At 46.4% G+C, this 21,732-nt stretch overlaps 1 protein-coding gene across 1 annotated transcript in view; it reads right to left on the bottom strand.

Moving 5' to 3' along the window:
* The window catches only part of LOC134575864 (cGMP-dependent protein kinase 2-like), a 177,219-nt gene that overhangs the window by 80,192 nt on the left and 75,295 nt on the right, over window positions 1–21,732 (bottom strand). Inside the window, exons 5-7 of the mRNA XM_063435306.1 lie at window positions 21,496–21,601; window positions 20,119–20,182; window positions 4,764–4,841 (exon numbers count right to left, since the gene is read on the bottom strand). Of these exons, the coding sequence (XP_063291376.1) occupies window positions 4,764–4,841; window positions 20,119–20,182; window positions 21,496–21,601 (248 nt within the window). The remainder of the gene's footprint in view (window positions 1–4,763; window positions 4,842–20,118; window positions 20,183–21,495; window positions 21,602–21,732) is intronic.

Here is a 21,732-nt window from a genome sequence, read left to right as displayed (position 1 = left end):
TGTTCTCCACTTCTTCCCCCCCTCCCTGTGTTCTCCTTTTCTTCTCCCCCCATCCCTGTAATCTTCTCCCCTCCCCCCTATGTAATTTTCTCTTCTTCTCCCCCCCTTCCCTCCCGGTAATCTTCTCTTCTTCTCCCACCCCCTGTAATCTTCTCTACTCCCCCCTCCCTCCCTGTAATCTTCTTCCCCCTCTCTCCTATCTTCTCTCCCCCTCCCTGTAATCTTCTCCCCCCCTCCCTCCCTGTAATCTTCTCCCCCTGTAATCTTCTCCCCCCTCCCTGTAATCTTCTCTCTCCCCTCCCTCCCTGTAATCTTCTCCCCCTCCCTCCAATCTTCCCCCCCTCCCTCCAATCTTCTTCCCCCCTCCCTCCAATCTTCTTCCCCCCTCCCTCCAATCTTCTCCCCCCTCCCTCCCTGTAATCTTCTCTCCCCTCCCTCCCTGTAATCTTCTCTCCCCCCTCCCTCCCTGTAATCTTCTCTCCCCCCTCCCTCCAATCTTCTCCCCCCTCCCTCCAATCTCACCCCCCATGTTATCTTCTTCCCCCCTCCCTCCAATCTCCCCCACCATGTTTTCCTCACCTCCCCTCCCCTGTAGCGTGGCCGAGCTCCTTTCTGGTCCGCGGTACAGGAGTTTCTGTCTCCTGTACCCGGCTGGACTGACAGTAAGTGCACACTGAGTGTGCACTTCCTGTCAGTCCGGCCGGGACTGCGGACTGCAGAGGAGCTCGGCCACGCTACAGGGCAGGGGAGGTGAGGCAGTACAGCAGGCGGCTGCAACATTTAAAAGGCCGGCGATGGGGGCGCAGGGCGCCCCCTCCTATATGGCGCCCTAGGCAGCTGCCTAGTTCGCCTTATAGGAAGCGCCGGCCCTGGGTTGAATGTACTGCCAAATTCTCTGAAACACCTTTTGGAGATGACTTATGGTAGAGAAATGAACATTCAATTCATGGTCAACAGCTCTGGTGGACATTCCTGCAGTCAGCATGCCAATTGCACACTCCCTCAAAACTTGCGACATCTGTGGCATCGTGCTGTGTGATAAAATGGCACATTTTAGAATGCAGCCTTTTATTGTGGCCAGCCTAAGGCACACCTGTGCAATAATCATGCTGTCTAATCAGCATCTTGATATGCCACACCTGTGAGGTGAATGGATTATCTCAGCAAAGGAGAAGTGCTCCCTAACACAGATTTGTGAACAATATTTGAGAGAAATAGGCCTTTTGTGTACATACAAAAAGTCTTAGATCTTTAATTTCAGCTCATGAAAAATGGGGGCAAAAATAAAAGTGTTGCGTTTATAATTTTGTTCAGTGTAGTTGGCAAGACTCAATCACAGACAATTTATGCTGTTTTTGATTCTCACCATTCACTGGTCAGTGACCCTTCTGTTTTATACTTGAGCAAATCACAGATGGGATAGTTCAAAAATCCCTATACAAAGCTATTGGTGTTGGCACTGTTCGAAAACAAAATAATGCCTTTTTAATTAACAGATCCTAGATTTTATCTATGAATCAATTAGTTTATATCATAAAAGTGATGTTAACAGATGTGCCTGCAACACATTGTTTACATGGGATCTCTCGTGCCCAAACTTGCAAGCTTGTTCATGCCCACCAGCATATTTTATTGTTCTGCAGAAATCTACTTGTATACAACGAGGCACTTAATTGTTTAAATTAAGAACTGGCAGATCAGTGGAAAGAGGAAAAGCCAAACACATTTAATTTGCATCAACACCAGAAGGAGTGATACAAAAAAAAGAGCAGTTTGGGATGTCTCCTTTGATTCAAATCACTGCCAATAAGCAGGTCTGCTGGAGAGGAGGATAGTTGATTGTTATCTGTTGTAATAATTAACACAGTTGGAGCAGTATGTTAGAAAACAAGAAAAAAATAAAGCTTTAATCAGTGAAGCCTTTTTCATTTTGTATGATGTTTGTATAGAGAATAGATTTTCTTTTTGTTTCTTTTTATTTTACTAAATTAATTAAATGGACATACATCACTTGACAATATTTTTTAAACCAGTAAGTAAACACTATTAAACAAATTATGAATCAAAAAGCAAGAAACACTCTGATAAGCATATAACAAATGTTTATAAACGTACTACAAGCTTGGTCAGATTGCATTGTTGGACATGCTTTTCAGCTTGGCATGTTTATCCAGCCTTGCCCCCCCAACCCATTTTAATCACCCATCTCGGTCCACTAATGACAAAAAAGGGCATTGTTGTACAAAACAGGAGAGAGAAACTCGACACTGAAGCTTGCTTTAAATTAATCAAACTAATCAGACTCATTCTCTTCCTACTGCACATGTATAAATCTGCCAGGCATGCCCAATGCACGTTTTTAGTCATTCCTAGGGATTGGACACTGATTGGTTAGATCAGTGTCTCCCCTGGAGTGGGTGTGGAAAGCACAAGAAACAAGATGCACGCAAATATGAAAAAAAATAATCATAGTTACCTGCGATTTTCATCCTGCATAGTAAGGCAACTGTCTCATTCAAAGCTAAAGCTTTCAAATGAGACAGTTGTAAGTAATGCATTAAATGAACCATTTGTGTGGTTCTATTGTGACTGGTTGCTTCAGAAAATGAATTATTTAAGCCCTCTAATTTATCAGATAGCATTAAAAAGACAAAAGTAAATAGACACTTCCACGTTGAACTGTAAAAAAAGGGCATTATTAATGCTTCTAGCTATCATCCTTCGTTTTATCTTTTAATCAATTCGTTTTATCATGATATGGAGTTGGTCTTCATTTACTACAATAACAGCCTCCAAACTACTGTGGAGGCTTTCTACCAGATGATAGATATTTGCTGTGAGGATCTGCTGCTTTTTAGCTACAAAAATCATATGTGATGTTGATTACTTTTATTATTCGGCAATTAGGCTTGGCTCATAACAGACTTTCCAGTTTATATGAAATATTTTTCATAGGGTTGAAGTTAAGGCTGTGTATGTCTGGGCAATTTATTCCATACTCAACCTTAATTCCATGCATAATTTTTTTTTTTCAAATAAAACATGGAATTGCAATCTTCTTGAAAATTATGCCACTAAGTTGCAACTACAAGGTCTTCTAGAATGTCATTGTGTGCTCAGAACTAGGATATCCCTTCATCAGAAGAGGTATATCATGAGCCAGAGAAGCAGCCCAGGCCATTATTTATTTTCTACTACAATTTATGTTTGGCAATATGCAGTCAGGAAAGGCATGCTGGCACCTTTCAAACCCAGAATCATCTGTCCAGCTGGCAGATGGGGAAGTACAATTCAGCCGATTAATCATTTCAGAGAGCATTTCCAGTACTGTAGAGTCCAATGTTGACAAGTGTTACATCACCCCAGCTGATGTTTGACATTGCACATGGCGAGCTTAAGTAGGTGTTCTCCAGGGAAATCAATTTCACAAAATTTCTGACAAACCGTTCTTGTGTTGATGTTGTTTCCAAAGGCAGTTTGAAATTAGTGTAGAGAATTTTTTTGAGCTGGGAGCTTCAGGTCTTTGTAGTCCCAATCAACAAGCGTGTGTGACCTGCTACATTGTAGCAGAATTTCCATTTCTCAGTAATATTGCTGACTGCTGTCTGACATAGGTCTACTAAGGCTTTTTAAACCAAATTTTGAAAAGCTGATACCTTGGAAAGTCATTCAATTCTTGAGTTTAGGTAAATCTTCTGCCAGTGTCGATGTATGGAGATTGCATGGTTGTATATTGAGTGTGATTTCATACACCTGTCAGCAATGGATGTGGCACAACTAGCTGAATTAACTAATTCAAAGGAATGTCCATATTGTGATTGCTATAACTCTTTGTTCTGGCAAGGAACTCAAAGAATTTCTTTCACTCTTCCACCCTTTAGGTAATAATCATACTGTACTGTATATATACAGTACATATATTTTGTGAAGAAAAATCTGGCACCAATCTCTCAAAATTTTCGTAAACTGGTCATCAAAGTTTGTAGAACGAAAATATACACTGCTAGCAGCTACATAGGTAATGTGAGCTATGGGCTAGAGAGCACTTGATGGGTTGGGTTGCCATAGAAAATATTCATAGGCTCATACGAGACCCCTATTTCTTTTACTTAAAGGGACACTATAGTCACCATAATAATTACAGCTTAATGTAGTGGTTTTGGTATCTATAGCCTGAGAAAAGACAGTGTGCAGCACTGTTGTTCGATACACTGAGATACACCGATTCAATGCATCTCTATGAGGAGATGCTGATTGGCGTGAAATCACATTTTCACTGCTCTGACAGGGTGGATGGGGATCTAAACAGCCACACATGCACTCTAGTGACAGGAATACATGTTTGTATTCCTGACACTATATTGTTCCTTTAAAATATGTCTGCCTGCCTACCTGTGTGTGTGTGTGTGTGTGTGTCTGTCTGTCTGTCTGTCTGTCTGTCTGTCTGTCTATCTATCTTTAGTTTAATGAAAATTGTAGATAAGCAAAAACTATCCCTGCTTTATTACCTAGAGTTGTCTTTCAGTAACACAATGCTGGGTTAAAAAGCTTACAGTCTTTGTTTTAGGAGAGTTTTAGTTTGTTCCTCTCCTTTCTAAGATGTATAGTCTTATAAGTAAAATGGATCATTGAATTCTGGCCTGTCTATACTGTAGAAATAGCTGCCCTTTAGAGTTGAAACCGATAGGAAAATCACAGGCAATAAGGGACGAATGCTTCTCGTGCAAAATCAAAAGAACAGTTTCACTATAACAAGCCCTTACCTTCCCTTTGGCAATGATGAAAAAAGTGTTCCCCTCTTCTCCTTCTCTGATTATATAGTCTCCTTTATCATAAAAGTCCTATGAGAAGTAAAAAATACAGTTAAGTACTGTCATAAGATGAGAACAGGAGAGAAATTGACTGAAAAATAAATGTTTCCTATCTAATGATAATTCTAAATAAAACTTTAACCATAGATAGCTGAACTTCTATTGAATTTATTTTACTGATAGCCAATTAGGCATCAAATAACACCTGCAATCAGTTAAATTCGATCTATTGCAATGCCCATGTCTTTTTAAAGCATCTGCTATCATTTAATTTTTTTAAAAAGTCACAAGGTTTGCAATGTCTAGAATGATCACTTGCATATATTTGCATTGCTCAGATGCTTAAATGGCCGAATTAATATTCATTCACAATTATGTTTTACTGCAGATTAAACACATTATTAGTCTAATAATATATTTAAACATGAGCTCTCGTTTCATAATTATTGACATGCCAACACGACCACAATCGCATCATTACAATATTTTCTACACCAATTTTTGACATTATCACTATGTTAACCCCTTAGGGACCAAACTTCTGGAATAAAAGGGAATCATGACATGTCACACATGTCATGTGTCCTTAAGGGGTGAAGCAGTCAAGCTTAAGTGATTACAATCATTCCAAAGAAGATTTATCGACACGCTTAACAGAACCGTTTTCTCTTATCTAACACTGCAGCCAAAAGAACTTGGTATATCATTGAAAAACACAAGTCTATGTTGTACCTGTAGCCAAGTTGGGATATATAACACAAGTTACTGGAAAATTATGTAATACGCTGATGCCCTTGGCTTGAGAAGTGATTCCAGATCACTAGGTAACGATTTGGTTTGTGAGTCTCAAAATAGATCCCTATGTTCCCTTCCAGTATATAATGCAGGCAACAAATATGTCTTCATGCTCCATGTTTATGCATTATTTATGATTCTGTATACTTTATTAAAAAATTAATCCTGTCATTTAAATAAAATGGCTCAAAAATGTTCTATTCATTGATATCATATATCCTTCTGTTCTGCTGCAGAATATCTTAAGAACTACAACTATTCAATATCATTATTCTTTATTAAAAGGGACACTCCAGGCTTGAGTTACCCACATTATTTTATACATTATATAAATAATAGACAAAAAATCTGGTAAAAGTAATAAAAAACATTGTAAAAATAAAAAGATTCCTTTGAAGTTCCTGAATTTGCAGTAAACATTCTGATATAGAAGTTGTGTAGTGAGTGTCATCAAACCAGGAAATGGCTTTGCTAATCTTGATGCAATTATTGTTTCCAATGGGAACTCAACATATACCATAAACGTCCGCCTAATATGAGCTTATAGAAAATGTAAAATCAGCCTTTGTCAGCTACTTTATTTACCAAGTAGGATGAGAGGAACCAGTGAGTAAGCGGATTATAGCTGTGACTATGAATGTCCATGTTAGTGTGGGCTGGGGCATACACAGTATTTGAGTAGTCACATAGGAAAGCCTTAGCTTTCTCTTGTGACATCTCTCAGTGAGGGGCAAGCGCTCAGCTGAAATATTTATTTTTTAATTGCTGCAGTTTTAAGCTCTTAAGAGCTAGGTGTTAGTTGAACCAGAGAACACATCCCAAACGACAAAGGTATAAAAGACAGAGGTAGTATTACTAGTCCTTACAAGAGGTCAGACAAGAATAACAGGGAAGGCAGAGGACAGGATACCAGAGAGAGACAAAATTATATGTCAGAGCCAAAGGTAGAATTGGCGGAGAGGGAGGATCCTCTTCAGGAAATGGGGAACAGCAAAACTAAACAAAGCAACTTGAACATGACGAGCAGTAAAAATCCACTGAAGGAACCACAATCAGATACTGAGAGATGGGAGGGCTGTGTGTTCATAGCTTCCAACTGGTGTCTGAGAAAGACCTGGTAAAACTGGGACTCATGTGTATTGACAGGTACCAAATTAGTGGTCGAACTAGAAAGAGCAAGAGGAGGCGGCCAAAGGCTGGCTGGATAAGGGGCATGTGTGGGTGTGGGAAGGTGTAGGTGTAACTGGTTAGGAGTGTTAGGATGGGGTGTGGTAAAGGGGGGAAGGGGCTGTGGTATATATAGGCGGGTATTTCCCCCCTTACCATTTTAAAAATTCTGGCGTGGTAACAGCTTTCTCTGGCTGTTATCAGTGGTAGTTAGTCGGCCAGATGGATATTGAGGCCACTCAGGGCCAAGGCCCTTATTGACGGTGGCCGGCACCCATCGGCCCAGCTGGAGCACTTTACCACCGTTCCAACCGCGCCGCCTGGTGCGGCCCCCTGCTCAGTTCAGTCCTTCATGCAAGGACCAGGTTTGGGGGCAGAGTAGGAGCCCTGTTGCGGGCTCGGAGGCCGTTCCCCACACGGCCACGAGCCGTCGGGCTGCACCACTTCCTTCTCTGACTGCCCCAGCTCCCTCCTAGGACTCGCGGGCCAGGTGCCATGTGGCCGTGAGGCGGGAAGCTGCAAGACGGAAAGGTGTTCCAGCCGCAGTGCAGCCGCTTGGTGCTGCATCCCAGGCACCCCATCCCTCCTCGTCCCGGGCTGCCAGAGGACGGAGCTCCAGCATGGCCATTAGGAGGGTACGTGGGCTGCAGGATTGCAGCAAGGGGGGAGGGGGGTAGCTTACGTCCCAAGGGTCAGGGGGGCAGGGCTTCCAAATTGTGCCGCAAGGCATACTGTCTCCAGGGCAGAGTGAGTCTGACAGCTTCCCCTCATGCATACCCCCCTGCTTCCCCTAGGCCTGCCTCTGTAATACTTCATACCAATGACACCTCCAGAAGTGGGCCTTCAAATGCTGGGTTGGGTGGGAAGGGAATTTCACTTACCTTTGCTGTCTTCACAGGTCCCTCCTGAGCAGCCTCTCACTCATACTGCTTCTACTGTTCCTGGTGCTGTTAATCAAGTTGATCCTGTCGCTGCAGAAACAGCTTGGCCTGACGGTTCAGGCTTGGCTCCCCTGCTGCCCATGGTTCCTGCAATCAGTTGTGCGTATTCTTCTTTGTCGGGTGAAGCAAGGGGTGGGGGGGGCCACATCGGTGGGCCTGCGCAAACTTGGCTGCTGCTGGCTATACAATGACAGCCAGTGTAAATGGGGCACAGGGTGTAAGTTTAAACATGAATGCTCTGTTTGTGAGGGGTCACATCCCATTGCTCTAAGCGGGGCAAGGCTAGGGACAGAGGGGACGCCATGGGCGCTAAGGGCAAAGATGACAGTGGACGTCGCCACAATGTGCCCCTGCTTAAGCCAATATAAAAAGAGGAAAGCAGCAGCGCTGCTACTCACGGGTTTCGAGGAGGATTTTGGATCCCTCACTGGGATTGAACAGTGGTCACATCCTGTCGGAACCTTCGTTCAGTGCAGGAACACCCAGTGCTGGTGCGGGGGTAGTTGAACAAGGAGGTGCCGTTGGGGCGCATGGCTGGCCACTTTTGGGAGCCGCCTTTCCTTCACCTGTTGGTTTCCCCTCTGGGTGTGGTTTCATAGAAGGAACTGGGAAAGTTTAGGTTAATACATAATTTATCCTACCCCCAGGGGGGTTTCGATAAATGATAACATCGCGGCGGAATTATGCAGAGTTTCCTACACTTCGTTTGATGCCGCGGTGCGTATGGTGTGGGTGGCGGGTCCGGGGCGCTGATGGCAAAAACGGATATTGAGTAAGCTTTTCGCCTCCTCGGGTGCACCTTGAATGTCATCACCTGCTGGGTTGTATATTCGACAGCCTGTATTATGTGGATCTCAAGGATGACTTGGCTGTGTGGAGCGCATTTCTTGAGAATTACATTGGCAGATCCTACTGGCAAGCGCCGGAGGTGCCTAATTCGGAGCTCCATCTGTTCACCGATGCGGCGGGTTCGGTGGGCTTTTGGGGCTATCTTGGGAATGCATTGGCACATGGGTGGCCTGACAAGGAATTTGGCGTTCCTGAAGCTTTTCCTGATCGTGGTGGCAGTGTATCTGTGGGGGTCTTTTCTTCAGGATCGGCGGGTAGAATTCAGTTGTGACAACCTGGGGGTAGTTTTGGCCATTAATCAGTTTGTCGGCCTCATCTCCCCCTGTGGTGCGTCTTTTGAGGTGTTTAGTACTGCGTTTTTGTAACGGTGATCCCCAACTCGCAGGATTAAGCTTAACAAATGACAGCACAGAGACGAGATACGTCTACCGGACCTTAGAATGGCCGGACTCGACGTAAAGGAGAGAGATACAGAGTCAGGAACGATCTGAGGTCAAGGGCACCAAGAGACAGCATAAACTAGGACTAGCCGAGGTCTGGTACACAAAAATCAGCAAGCCGGCAAACAGAGCAGATAAGGATAAAGAGATAACGGAGTCAGAAACAAAGCCAAGGTCAAGTACGAAGAAACACAACTGAACACAACAAGCGCTAAAGGGAACTGTAACAGAAACCACGATAGGGCAAGGTACTAAGGGAAAAAGGTGAGTATAAATACCTTAGCAATTAATTTGATTGGCCCTTGTCATATCCACGCCCCCAAAAGGTGAGTGTATGTGGAATGTGGCATGACAGGGGCCAATGGGAGACCTTCTCCAATTTAGAGACCCCCGGAGCACTCTTAGAGTCAGGCGGGACACGTGACCTCTTCTCGCGGTCACTACCCGCCTTTCTGTTACAGCCATCGGATGAGCCGCGCGCAGCTCGAACAGAGGACCCTGGCCAGCCCCTGGAAAGGGTAAGTACCGCTACACCTGTTTGACCTTGAATATCACTTGTTGGGCAGCGCACCTCCCGGGTGTTAAGAATGTCATTCAAGTGTAAATAAAGCTGTGGCCTATTTTATACCACAATTATGTCTCAGGTTTTTATTGTAAAGAGGGAGGTTGAATGGGGGATATTGGTGTAGCACTACATGGTACCCACTACCTACACACGTCACATGTTAAGGACTAGGCTTGCGTCAATAAAAGACATACAGATGGAGTGTACAGCATCACACCATCTGCCGCAACATGTAAGTGATGCCATATTGGTTAAGCTCCTAAAACAAGGAAAAAGATGGAGATTTCCTTGCCCCAGTACTTTTGCAAACAGCAAAGCATTTCATGGTGTGTGACGTTATCCTTCAATTTAGAAAGGTAGCTTCAAAAACATAGCTGTTACTGACCAATGAACTACTCTAGACGTTCTGAATTATACATCTCTACAACTCTGGGTTTGAACTGCATGTACACAGTATACTGTATTTCAAGGGTTTTTAAACAACATCCTGATTTAAATTCTACTATTATATATTCTGGTATCGATTTCTCTGCATGATTCTGGGCATTATGGAAACCCCCAAGTAGACGTTCCAATAATAACCAGCAATTGTCTTTCAAGTAATATATTCCACCAACTACTCCTGAAAAACACAGCTTAGTGTGATAAGAAAACTGTACTCATACAATACTTGTCCAGCCTGGAGCACACAACAAAGCACTATAAAATATTCAGATCAGCAACCCATTTGCTGAATTATTTGCAAGTGTCTGATGGAGAATGAGTCATTTGCTCAGTGAGGGACAAACAATTAGTCAAGCAACATTGCTCTCACCAGCTACTAAATTGTAATTGCTCTTTTTGTTCTTGCAGAAGAGTTTGCAGTGTCAGCACAAATCAGCTCACACCCTGCCAGTGTTAATCCATTGTGTTGCTACAAAAGCTACACATACAACTATTGTGTGTATCTATGCTGTGCAATATGGGACAATTACAGGTAAATCATAGTGTACCAGAGTAATTCATAATCATTAGTCTTAAAGGGACACTATAGTCACCAGAACAACTACAGCTTAATGTAGTCGTTCTGGTGAGTATAATAGCTCCCATCAGGGAAAAGCAGTGTTTACATTGCCCACTCCTCAGATGGCCACTGGAGGGGCTTCCTGGCTCAGGGCTGCACAGTAAGCAGCCCTGCCATTCAGCGTCCCCACGCTCTGCATGGAAACGCTGAATTTTCCTCATAGAGATGCATTGATTCATTGCATCTCTATGAGGAGGTGCTGATAGGCTAAAACTGCGTTTTGCCATGCCCCCTTGCCAAATTTAGCCAATCCAATGCTTTCCTCATGGCAATTTTGATGATGTTACCAAGGGGACGGGGCCAGCGCCGGCGGACCCGCGGAGAGCTGGAAATAAGGTGACTTTTAACCCATTCTGAAGGGGGCTAAGAGGGGGGCAAGCCACCTAAATGGTGGGTTTTCACTATAGGGTCAGAAATACATATTTGTGTTCCTCACCCTACAGTGATCCTTTAAAGTTAAACGACATTACTATAGCCACATTTTAGCTATGAGAAGAACAACATGAAATAAAATAATGAAATGCTTCTAGAAACAAAACGATCTAAGCTCATTGCATAGCACGTGATTCAAACATGCCTCCCTATTATCAATCATTGTACACTGTATTTTATAACTTCTGAGTATTTCATGCAGATAAAATCTTTATGAAATACTTTTATTGGCTGTGTTTGAATTTCACTGACATCCCAATTCAGCCCAAAGATATTTTACGACACAGTAGAGACTACTTTGTCTTATAGGCAAAGTCGAGGTTGGCAAAAGTTGAAAAAAGCGGAACTCTGCTATCAACTTTTGTTGTTGGTGGGGAAGTTCTATAGTTGATATTGTTAAATATTCAATAGACCTCTGTTGTACTTTCTTGCCTGCATAAGAGTACGACAGTGTCAAGGGTTTGGCTCATAAAGTGCCAGGAGCTGAACATGGTACCAGTAAGGAAGATGACAGCACTCATCAGACAGAGCTTCAGGAAAGTAGATCTACCAATAACACAAGAAATCTTTCATATAGTAATCTGGGCTCTCAAATACATCAATGCAGTTTAGCACTATTGTTAATAAGTAAGTCGGATTTTGTAGGGATCTATATATACATGGAGTAACATTGGTTGTCACAGGATATATCATTTCCACAAAGTTTATTTTTACAATATTTTCTTATTCCTTTTTTGTTTTAAATATATTTATTGGTATCATGTCAAGTTTTCTTACATCAAACCGAGTTTCATGAAAGCGAACAGTCGCCTGCGCAGAGGCTTAAGCATCAGTATAAAATTACAGTTATAAATTATCGCCTGCGCAGAGGCGAATCAATCAGGTCATTTTTATCGTACATAAACTATGTCTAGGCTTTAATCTAACATTTAACCACAGTATTCTGAATTAACATTTCAACATACTTGTCTAGAAGAAAAACAATAGTTGTGTATTGCATACAACTGTATAGGGTGGTTCTAAATTGGCCCTTGTGAAGATGTAGTGGTACCTTAAGGAGTATGTAAAGGCTTGTGCCATGTAGGTGCGTTACCTAGGTGGATAGTGAAGGTGCTGTGCTTTTAACATTTCGCATGGCTATCCCGTGGATGGTTATTTGTGACTCATGTAATTGTGTTGCAAGTATTATCATCCGTGTCATGTCGTGGATGTGGTTTACGGCTGCATGTGCACATTGCAGTCGGTCGCCTGTGTGAAAGTGTGTTCCTCGTTGTATTAATCGAAGCAGTCAGTCGTCTGCGTGGGGGCGTTTCATACCCTGCATCTAACATCGCGTTTAGTTGCCTGCGCAGAGGCGTGTTTCTCAATACATCTATCATAGCGTTTTTTTGCCTGCTCCGAGGTTCCTTTCACCTAGCTGCAGTGATGACTTTTGGTGCCTGCGCAGAGGTTGTTTGGGCATGTCTATTGCATCCTTAATAGTGATCTTAGTTTGTGTGCTGTGTTTGGTTTGAGTTGTGTGTGGGTGTCGTTCGGTGAGTGAGGTGTGTATTCCTGGTATCTATAGTGGAGTCTGTCAGCGCCGCGTGTGCTTAACATGTTCTTAGGGCTGTGTGTGGTTCAGTGTTGTTCAGATGTGTGGTATATTTGCTTGGCGTGTTTCGGGCGTCTGGTTTGTTATCTCGTGTGCATCCCAACTTTCTAGTGGGTTCGGTTATGTGGCCCGTGCCTCCTGTGTTCTAGGCGGTAACGTGGGTTATGTGTGTTGCGTTGTTTCGTCTTGTTCTGTCTATTTTTGGCCGCTGTAGCCCCTCGGTAAATTCTCAGGCATCTGTGTTGTGTGTGGCTGGTATGTCTTGCTTGTGTCTCCTCAGCATGTGGTTGGTCATTGTCGTATTATGTGTCTCCTTTCTCATCGCCTGGTTATGTGGCTATCTTTTGTGTCTGAGGTTGTTTTTCGAGTGTATGTGTGTGTGGCCGTGTCCCGGGAGGGTATGTGAGGGGGTTGCGGGTTGGTGGCCTGTTATCCAGTCCCCCGTTGCCGCCCCGTTCTGCTCAGCCCCCGGGTCTCTCGGCTCCCCGCTCTGGCCTGCCGCTTTCTTGCTCGTTCCTCTCGGGGGTGTCTGCCGCAAGGCGGCTTTGGAAGGGGTCGGACGTGGTGTGGCGTAGCCAGTAGAACCAGCGTTGTGTGTATTGGTCTCTTTGTCGCGGGGTGACGGCTTTCACGTCTTCGAATGTTCGCGTCGCTTCCACTTCTGCTACCCATCGTTTCAGTGGGGGCGTAGCTGTTTGTTTCCAGTAGGTGGGGATGATTGCCTTGGCCGCGTTGAGCAGTCTGGGGATGATGGATCTGACGTATGCCGGTGTTGGCATGGTGGTTTTGTGTAGGAGGAAGGCAGCTGGGGTTTCTGGTATTAATTCATCCGTTACTTCGTGTATAGTCTTCCCAATCGTCTCCCAGTATGGACGGATCTTGGGGCACGACCACCAAATGTGCTTGAATGTGCCTACTGCCTCCTCGCATCTCCAGCAGGTGTCTGGCATCTCTGGGTTCCTTGCGTGGAGCATTGATGGTGTCAGGTACCACCGAGTGAGGATCTTGTAGGAATTTTCCTGTAGACGTGCTGAGCCCGGTGTCTTTTGTATCAAGGTGATGGCCGTGTCCCAGTCTGCCTCTGTCATGGGCTCGTCTAGGTCCTCCTCCCATTGTCTGATGCATGGGGGTGCCAGTAGGTATCTGCTCGTGATTAGGGTCTGGTATATCTGTGATATGGCTCGGGGTGGTTCTTGGTCTTGCAAACATAGGTGTTCGAATATGGTTGGTTCCCTCAGGAGGTATGGTTTCTGGGGGATGGATCGGGCGTATTGTGTCATTTGCGCTCTCTGGAGTGTGTGTGCGAAGGTATGTGGTCTGTCCGGGAATAGTTCATGTAGTGGTCGGATGTCGAAGGGGTTTCGGAGGATGTCTTTTATGCAGATGATTGGCTTGTGTCCTAGTGGGTGCGGAGTTGTGCCCATGTCTCCTGCCGGGAAGTCTGGGTTGCCTCTCAAGGGGAGGAGTGGGCCGGGGTCTGTCGTCAGGTACTGTTTCGTGCCCTGTTTGTGCCAGACTTGCATGGTGGCCGCCACAAATGGGTTGGTGATGTGCTTGTGTTTGTATGTGGCTTTTGGGATCCACGGTAGTGTCCTGAGGTCGCAGTTGGTCGTGTCTGATTCTAGTTGGGTCCACTGTTTCGTGCCGCTTGCTACCGTCCAACTGATGATTCTCGTGAGGTGTGCCACGTGGTGATATTTCTCAAAGTCCGGCATTGCCAATCCCCCCCGTAGTTTGGGTAGGATTAGTTGGGCATGTGCTATCCGGGGGGACCTGCCTTTCCATATAAATTTGCGGACTTCCGTTTTCAGTGCCGTAAAAAATGATGGTGGAGTTGTTATCGGGACTGTTTGGAATATGAACAGTAGCTTGGGAAGCAGCGTCATCTTGACCGCGTTCACCCGTCCTAGCCATGATATGTAGTATGAGCTCCATTTGTGCAGTTCCTCCGTTGCTTTTCTCAACAGTGGGAGGTAGTTTTGGGCGTATAGGTCTGCTGGATTGGGTGTTAGCCAGACCCCCAGGTACCTCATTCTGTGGTCGCACCAGCGGTATGGGTGTTGTCTCTGGATCGTTGTTTTCAATGCGTGGTTGACCGTGAGGTTTAGGATCTCTGACTTCGAGTGATTGATTTGGAGATTCGAGAGTCGGCCATATAGTTCAAATTCTGTCTGTATTGCCCTGAGGGAGGTCTCTGGGTTCGTGACTACAAACAACAGGTCGTCCGCGTACGCCATGATTTTGTGGTGCGTGTTTCCGATCTCCATTCCTTGTATGTCCGCGTTCTGTCTGATCTTATTAAGAAAAGGCTCCAGCGTCATAGCAAACAGTAAGGGTGAGAGCGGGCATCCTTGCCTGGTTCCGTTGAGGATGTTGAATGGGTCCGATAGTGCGCCGTTGATCCTGAGCCTTGCTGACGGGTCAGTGTATAGCGCCATCACCCAGGTGAGGAACTTCGCCCCGACGCCGAACTGTCGCAGTGTTGCGAACATATTGTCCCAGTCCACTCTGTCAAACGCTTTTTCTGCGTCTGTAGACAGGAGTAGTACCGGCGTCTTTAGCGTCTTGGCGTGGGCTATGATATTTAGGGCTCTGATGGTGTTGTCCCTCACTTCCCTGCCTGGGATGAATCCCGTTTGGTCTGGGTGGATTGACGCGGGGAGCAGTGGCGCCAGTCTGGTCGCGAGGATGCTTGCGAGAAGCTTGAGGTCTGTGTTTAACACAGATATCGGGCGGTAGCTGGGGCACAGTGTTGGGTCCTTCCCTTCCTTCGGGAGTAGGGTGATGTTGGCCGAGGTGAATTGGGCCGTCGGTGTGGCTCCTTCTTGGATGGAATTAAGTGCCACCAGGAGTTTCGGTGTCGTTACCTGCGTAAATGTTTTGTAATATTGGAGGGGGAGGCCGTCCGGTCCTGGGGCTCTGCCGGTTTTCGCCCTCTTGATGGCATATGCTATGTCCTCTGGTGTTATGGGTGCTTCTAACGCTTCCCGTGCTATGTCGCCTATGTCGGGCACGTTCGCGGAGACCAGGTAGTCCCTGATATTTTCAGTGATGTTTGGCCGTGGGGCTCCTGGGGCTGTTTGGCGGAGGTTATACAGGTTCTGGTAGTATGCTCGGAATGTTGCGGATATGTGGTCCGCCCTGTGTCTGAGTTGCTGTCTGGCGTCCTTGATTTTCGGGATGTAGAGTTGGGTCCTGCGCTGTTTGAGGAGGTTCGCAAGTAGTCTCCCGCATTTGTCCCCGTGTTCATGTATCATGTGTTTGAACTGTTGATATGAGCGTATCGAGCGGTTGAGATGTGTGGTGAGTTGATCACGTTTGGTTATCAGGTCTCTGTATGTTGTCGCGTCTAGGGTGCGTTTATGTCGCGCCTCTAGGGTTGCTATGTCTCGGCCGAGGTCGGTTATCTCCTGTATCACCTTCTTTTTGCGTGATGCGCTGAGTGCTATGATCTGGCCTCGGATCACAGTTTTGTGTGCCTCCCAACACGTCAGTGGCGTTACGTCATCGGTTTCGTTTTCCACAAAGTATGTTCGTATGGAGTCGCTGATTTTATCTACCACTGTTGTGTCGGAAAGCAGCGATTCGTTCAGCCGCCACAACATTTGTTTGGGCCTGAACAGCGGTGATTTCAGCCGTATGCGGATTGGGCAGTGGTCTGACCATGTCATCGGTAGGATCTCTGCAGCAGTGAGCAGAGTCAGGTTCGGGTGCGGTGTGAGGAAGTAGTCGAGCCTCGTGTATGTTGCGTGGGTCCTGGAGTAGAAAGTATAATCGCGGTCTGTTGGGTGCATCGCCCGCCAGCAGTCTGCCAATTGTTGGTGATGGAGGAGGCGCAGGGTGTTCGCATATCTGTTGTTTGGGGTTGCACTTTGTGGAGACGAGGAATCTTGGTCCGGGTGTAATGCCAGATTTAGGTCTCCGCCAATTATTAGTGTACCTTCTGTGAATTTCATCAGCGTATTCAGTGCGCGTCCGAGGAATTGGTGTTGCTTAGTGTTCGGGGCATACACATTGGCAAATGTGTATGTTTGGTCCAGGATTGTGCCTTTGGTGAAAACATACCTACCTTGGCTGCATCTGATGGTAGCTTTTTCTGCGTATGGGATACGTCTGGAGAAGAGAATGCCGACTCCCCGCGTGCGCTTGTCCGGGTTGTTACTGAAGTATCCCACATGGAAATTGCGGTCTTTCAGGGCTGGTGCTCTACTCTCCTGAAAGTGGGTTTCTTGCAGGAAGGCTATTGACGCCTTGTATTGTTTTAGGTCTCGTAATAGTCTCGTTCGTTTTTCCCTGATGTTCAGTCCATGCACGTTGTACGAGACGATAGTCAGGTCCTCCCGCGCGAATCCGTTTGGCCCCGGGGCCGGCATCCCGCGGCCGGCCCAGGGGGACCGGTGGATATGGCTGGGGGTGGGGGCAGAAGGAGGTGGGTGGTGTTGGGTTTGCGGGTGTTTGTGCGGGTTGCGTCGTGTTGGTGTGTGTGCGTGTGGGTGGTGTATCTGCCTTGTGTGTGTATGCACTGCCTCTGGGGGTCAGTGTCCGTGTAGGGTAATGGACAGTTAACCCGTCGGTGCGACAGAGTGTCCGGCCTGTCGGTGGGACCTAGTCATCTTTAGGGTGTGTGCGTCCCTTCCTGCGAAGGGGGCCGTGTGTCCTGGTCCTGCGGGGAAGTCTAGCCGTGTGCCTGAGCTTTCCCTACCGAGTCCGTAGGGGTGTTTGTGTTTTGAAATATGATTTGGTGTGTGGATTCCCGTCCCTCTAGTGGCTATGTGATCGGAGCATCCGCTCGTTCTCTCGGTGTGGTGCGTGGATGGGTCGTTTGGTGTGCGTTAGTGCGTGGTGGTGCTGGTTTCTGAGCTGCCTTATGGTGTTCTGGTGTGGTGGTCACCCTGTCAGCCTATGCGTTGGCGCGGTCCTACCGGGGGGGGGGGCCCATGATCCGTGGGCTTTGCATGGTTTTTGGTGGACAGTCGTGTGTCGTGGTGGTTTGGTTGTTCTCAGTAATTTGTCAGGGTCGTGGGGCGGCTGGTCACTCGGGTCTGCCTTGGGGGGGTACTGCTGCGTACTTCTTTTAGCGTCTCTAATACTGATATTTTGAGAACTGGGGTCGTGGTAGGGCGGTTTTTGCCTTTGCGGCGTCTTAGGGAGTCTCTGTTTCGTATCATGTAGTATGTCTGTCTACCAAGTATGTGGGAGCACTAGTCAAAGGGTCTGCTGGCGCCACGTCTGTGAGCATTGAGGCGCTGTGTGTGCCCAGCGGGGGCAGTGTGCGTGTGGCGTCTTAGACATCAGATATATCACAAATAGCAAGCATGCATAGATTATAACCCCTTAACTGCTTTGTAATTCGTTTTGTCTCCCCTCATCTGCTCTTGTTGCCTGTGGTCTCCCATTCCCCTCTCGCCATTCCTAGGGCGCCCCAGGACTAGCATTAGGGTTGTAGTGATTCCCTCCCTCCCTCCTCGCCCTCTCCTTGCCCCTTTCATGCTCTCACTGTCTCCCCTTTCCCCCCTTTCTTCCCCCAGCCCTCCTTCCTCTCCCTCTGTGTGCTTACTGCCGTCTGTGTTTGCACTTTGTGCTCGCGGGGCCCGTGCCCTTCCCTCCCTTCCCTTTTCCCCTGGCCCTCCCTCCCATCCCTAGTGTGGCTCCATTTGTGCGTGCATTCTGTGTCCTTCCTGTGTGCCATGCGGTTCCGTAGAGCTTGGGCGTCAGGTGTTAGTTCGTCCATAACCTCTTTGGCCCCTTGGCCTGGCCCGACCCTTGTTCCCATTCCCCTCCCCAAGAGTCCAGTTCCCTCCCTTCTAGTTCAAAGTTGTGTGTGGTATTATGCGGTAGTCCCCTCAGGCCCCCCGGTTACCCTTTCCCGCCCCAATCTTTCTAGCTTGTACTTGTGTGTGCGTCTATAGTTGGTACTCACAGTTCGGTGTGTTCTCTCTGCCGCCCTTGAGTCCCCCCCTGGTTGTTTGATGGTCTGTTTACCGCTCACGCCTCGCCTGGCCTGGGTTCCAGTCGCGGCGGCGTTGGTGCTGGGGCCCTTGAGGGTTTTGGTCCTGTCTGCGTGGTTGCTGCAGTCCTGGTGGTTGCTGGAGGAATGACCTTGTTAGCCAATCGGGTACCTGTATTGGTGGGAGGCCTAGGGTGCGTAGAAAGCTTGGGACTTCTTCTGCTTTTCTCAGCGTTAGTTGATCCGGGCCCTGTCTGGCTGTCAGGGAAAATGGGTAGCCCCATCAGTACGGAATTCCTGCTTGTTGTAGCGCTGAGGTCACAGGGCGTAGAGCTCGCCTTGCTTGTAGTGTATAGCGGGACAGGTCTTGGTAGATGGATATGCTTTGCCCCTCTTGGCGTATGGTTCCCATGCGGCGTGCTGTGCGCAGTATTTCCTCCTTTAGCTGGTAATTGTCCAGGCAGCAAATGATGTCCCTGGGCTGGTCTTCTGGGGCCGGTATGGGTCTTAGGACCCTGTGTGCCCTCACTAGGCCTATTCTGGGTATCTGCTGACCCCCCAGTACCTGTGCGAATAGTTGTCTCAGGATGTCAGGGATATTCTCCGCCGGGCCTCCTTCTCTCACCCCGCGGACGCGTAAGTTCAGCCTGCGGCCGCGGTTGTCCAGGTCGTCCACCCACGTGGTCAGGTACGCCATGTCTGCTTCTTGGCCCGTGACAGTCGTGTTGGTGTGCTCCAAATCTGTCCGGAGGGCCTTTGTCTCTGCCTCCGCCACGGACATGCGGGCCTCCATGTTAGCCATATCTGCCCGGAGTTGGGCCACCTCCTCACGTACCACCCGGCCTAGGCGGTCTGAGAGGGCCTCAATGTCTGTTTTCATTAGGAGGTTGGGCAGTATCTCCCTCCATCCCTCCTCCTGCTGCATCTGGGGTTCTGAGGCTGCAGATAAGGCTGGTGAGTGCCTGGCCGGGGTGGATGGAGTGGAGTCCGGCGCTTGGTTTGCGGCCTCCATTTCCGGCTGCGGGGATTGGGCGCGGGTAGCGGGTTGCATGTAGGACCTGATTGTGTGGTCCCCTCCGGGACCCGCGGGCCTCGGGGTGCCTCCGGTGTCGGTGAGCTTCTTTGTGCGTCCCATTTGGTGTGTGCTGCGAGCGGGATGAGCTGGTTGGTGCGGTTTCGGTGCGGGTGCCACGAGGAGCTCCGGGTTCACACTGCCATCTTGGTCGGCTGCCGGACACGCCCCCCCTTATTCCTTTTTTGTATATATCTAAATATTTCTATATTTGTAAAATCAATGAATTATTAAATAGAGCATTATATTCAAAATCATTGATTGCGGTATCATTTGTTGTTATTCACTTAAAAGCAAACATTTTAAATGTTTATTGTAAAAAGAAAACAAGCAGCCTGTATGCTACTAATAATAAAGAACTGATAAAAAAAAAAAAAAAACTTTACCAAATACGATACACTCAGAGTTATATTAGCAATACACAGAGTTGGACATTACGTACAACTTCTAGGCAGTCCACTATTTTGGAAAGCTTTTCTTCGGGTAAGTCTTTTAGAAGAGAAACACTAGAAAAGAAAAATTCAGAAACGGAGTTACATTGCTAGAAATATCTGTTGAAATGCAAATTGTCAGACCATAATTCATTTCCCACTTCCTGTCTCTGCTAAAATAGATTTTCTCCCACTCTCTTTCTCGCTAATGTGTATTGCCCACAGCCCTTAAAGACGTCTTAGGAGGCAAAGTAGCTTAACAAATGTTACCGCTTCATGTGTGTGACTTTTTAACTATATATAGGATGACTTAGGCTGTACCAGATACATAGAAAACATCCATATACTCTCCCTGCTAAGCTCGTCCTTTTTGGTTCATTGCCTTCAAATTGTCTGCAGTGAGTATAGGGAATTGTTAATTTAGCCTGTAGGGGTCATTTAAACACATGACTGCAGTACCCTCATAACTTCGACATTTCACAGCCAAGGGTTGCTTAGCTTGCAACCATGTAGCGATCGTTAAATGACCCCCTGTGTCTGGCGTTGCTAACTTGAACAACTCATCGTGTCATTAACATCTCATCTGGCCCATTACTGTAAACATCATCTAAGTTCCTTCGGCTGGAAGCAGGAAATCATTAAAAAATGCATACGCAGCAATATCACAGCGGCTATATATGCAAACAAGGCAAACGTTAATAGTGCTTTGTTGAAAACATTATATTGATTTATTTATTATTTTAGATATTCTAACTTGGATGATATTCAATGTGGAAACATTTTAATGGTTGGGCATAAACTCTTTTAACTTTTGTTTCGTTTGTGTATATGACTTTATCTCGATGTATTGCAATAATAAATTGCAAACTTTTCTGGTTACAAAATGCTTACCGTACAATGACTGCGCAATGTATGTATTTTAATTATAGAAACTGTCTAAACTCAGGGGATTCTAATGACTGGATCAAGCATACAGGATAAAAGATTATCCGGGCAATAGACACTCAAAGAACAATGTTCTTGTTGCTTGCCCTAAAAACATTCCTCCTTAGTGTGCATTAGAGGAATAGTTCTTACCGATCTATTTCATAGCTTATCGAAAAATATAAAGCAGGAGATGAAAATCTCCAGGCCTTCTTTTTGTCAAGACTTACTTGAGGCACAGTGGATACCAAGGCCCTCAAAGTCCATACGTTCCTTTGTAGAACCTGGCATATTTAGCTAGATTTACATTCTGGAAAACCTCATCACTGAAACTTGCAGATTTCATCTTCACCTCCTCTGGACTAATATTGCTATATTATTTAGGCCACACTGTAATGAAACGTACTGCACTTTTCAAAACCCCTACTGGGCTAAATGAGATCATAGGAAATTAAAAACCTTACCTGCGGAGGAAGCTAAAATATTCTTGATGTTGGGCCTGTGCTGAACTCATCATAATATTCTGGAAAACCTGCCTGTCCAGGACCCATATTTTAGAGTCAGTTACCGCTGCGGACAAACATAAAGCAAGAAGCAGTTGGAATACTTAAATATTTAGACTCGATAACTAACTTACATACTTCTTCTCCCTTGATTACATCATCTTATCAGTGTGAAAAGGGGTAAGTGTTCTTTGCCCG

The sequence above is a fragment of the Pelobates fuscus genome, chromosome 10, assembly GCF_036172605.1.
Source record: "Pelobates fuscus isolate aPelFus1 chromosome 10, aPelFus1.pri, whole genome shotgun sequence".
NCBI classification, from domain to species: domain Eukaryota; kingdom Metazoa; phylum Chordata; class Amphibia; order Anura; family Pelobatidae; genus Pelobates; species Pelobates fuscus.
Note: the sequence above shows the minus strand (reverse complement) of the source record. Positions and strands in the feature narration are given on the sequence as shown.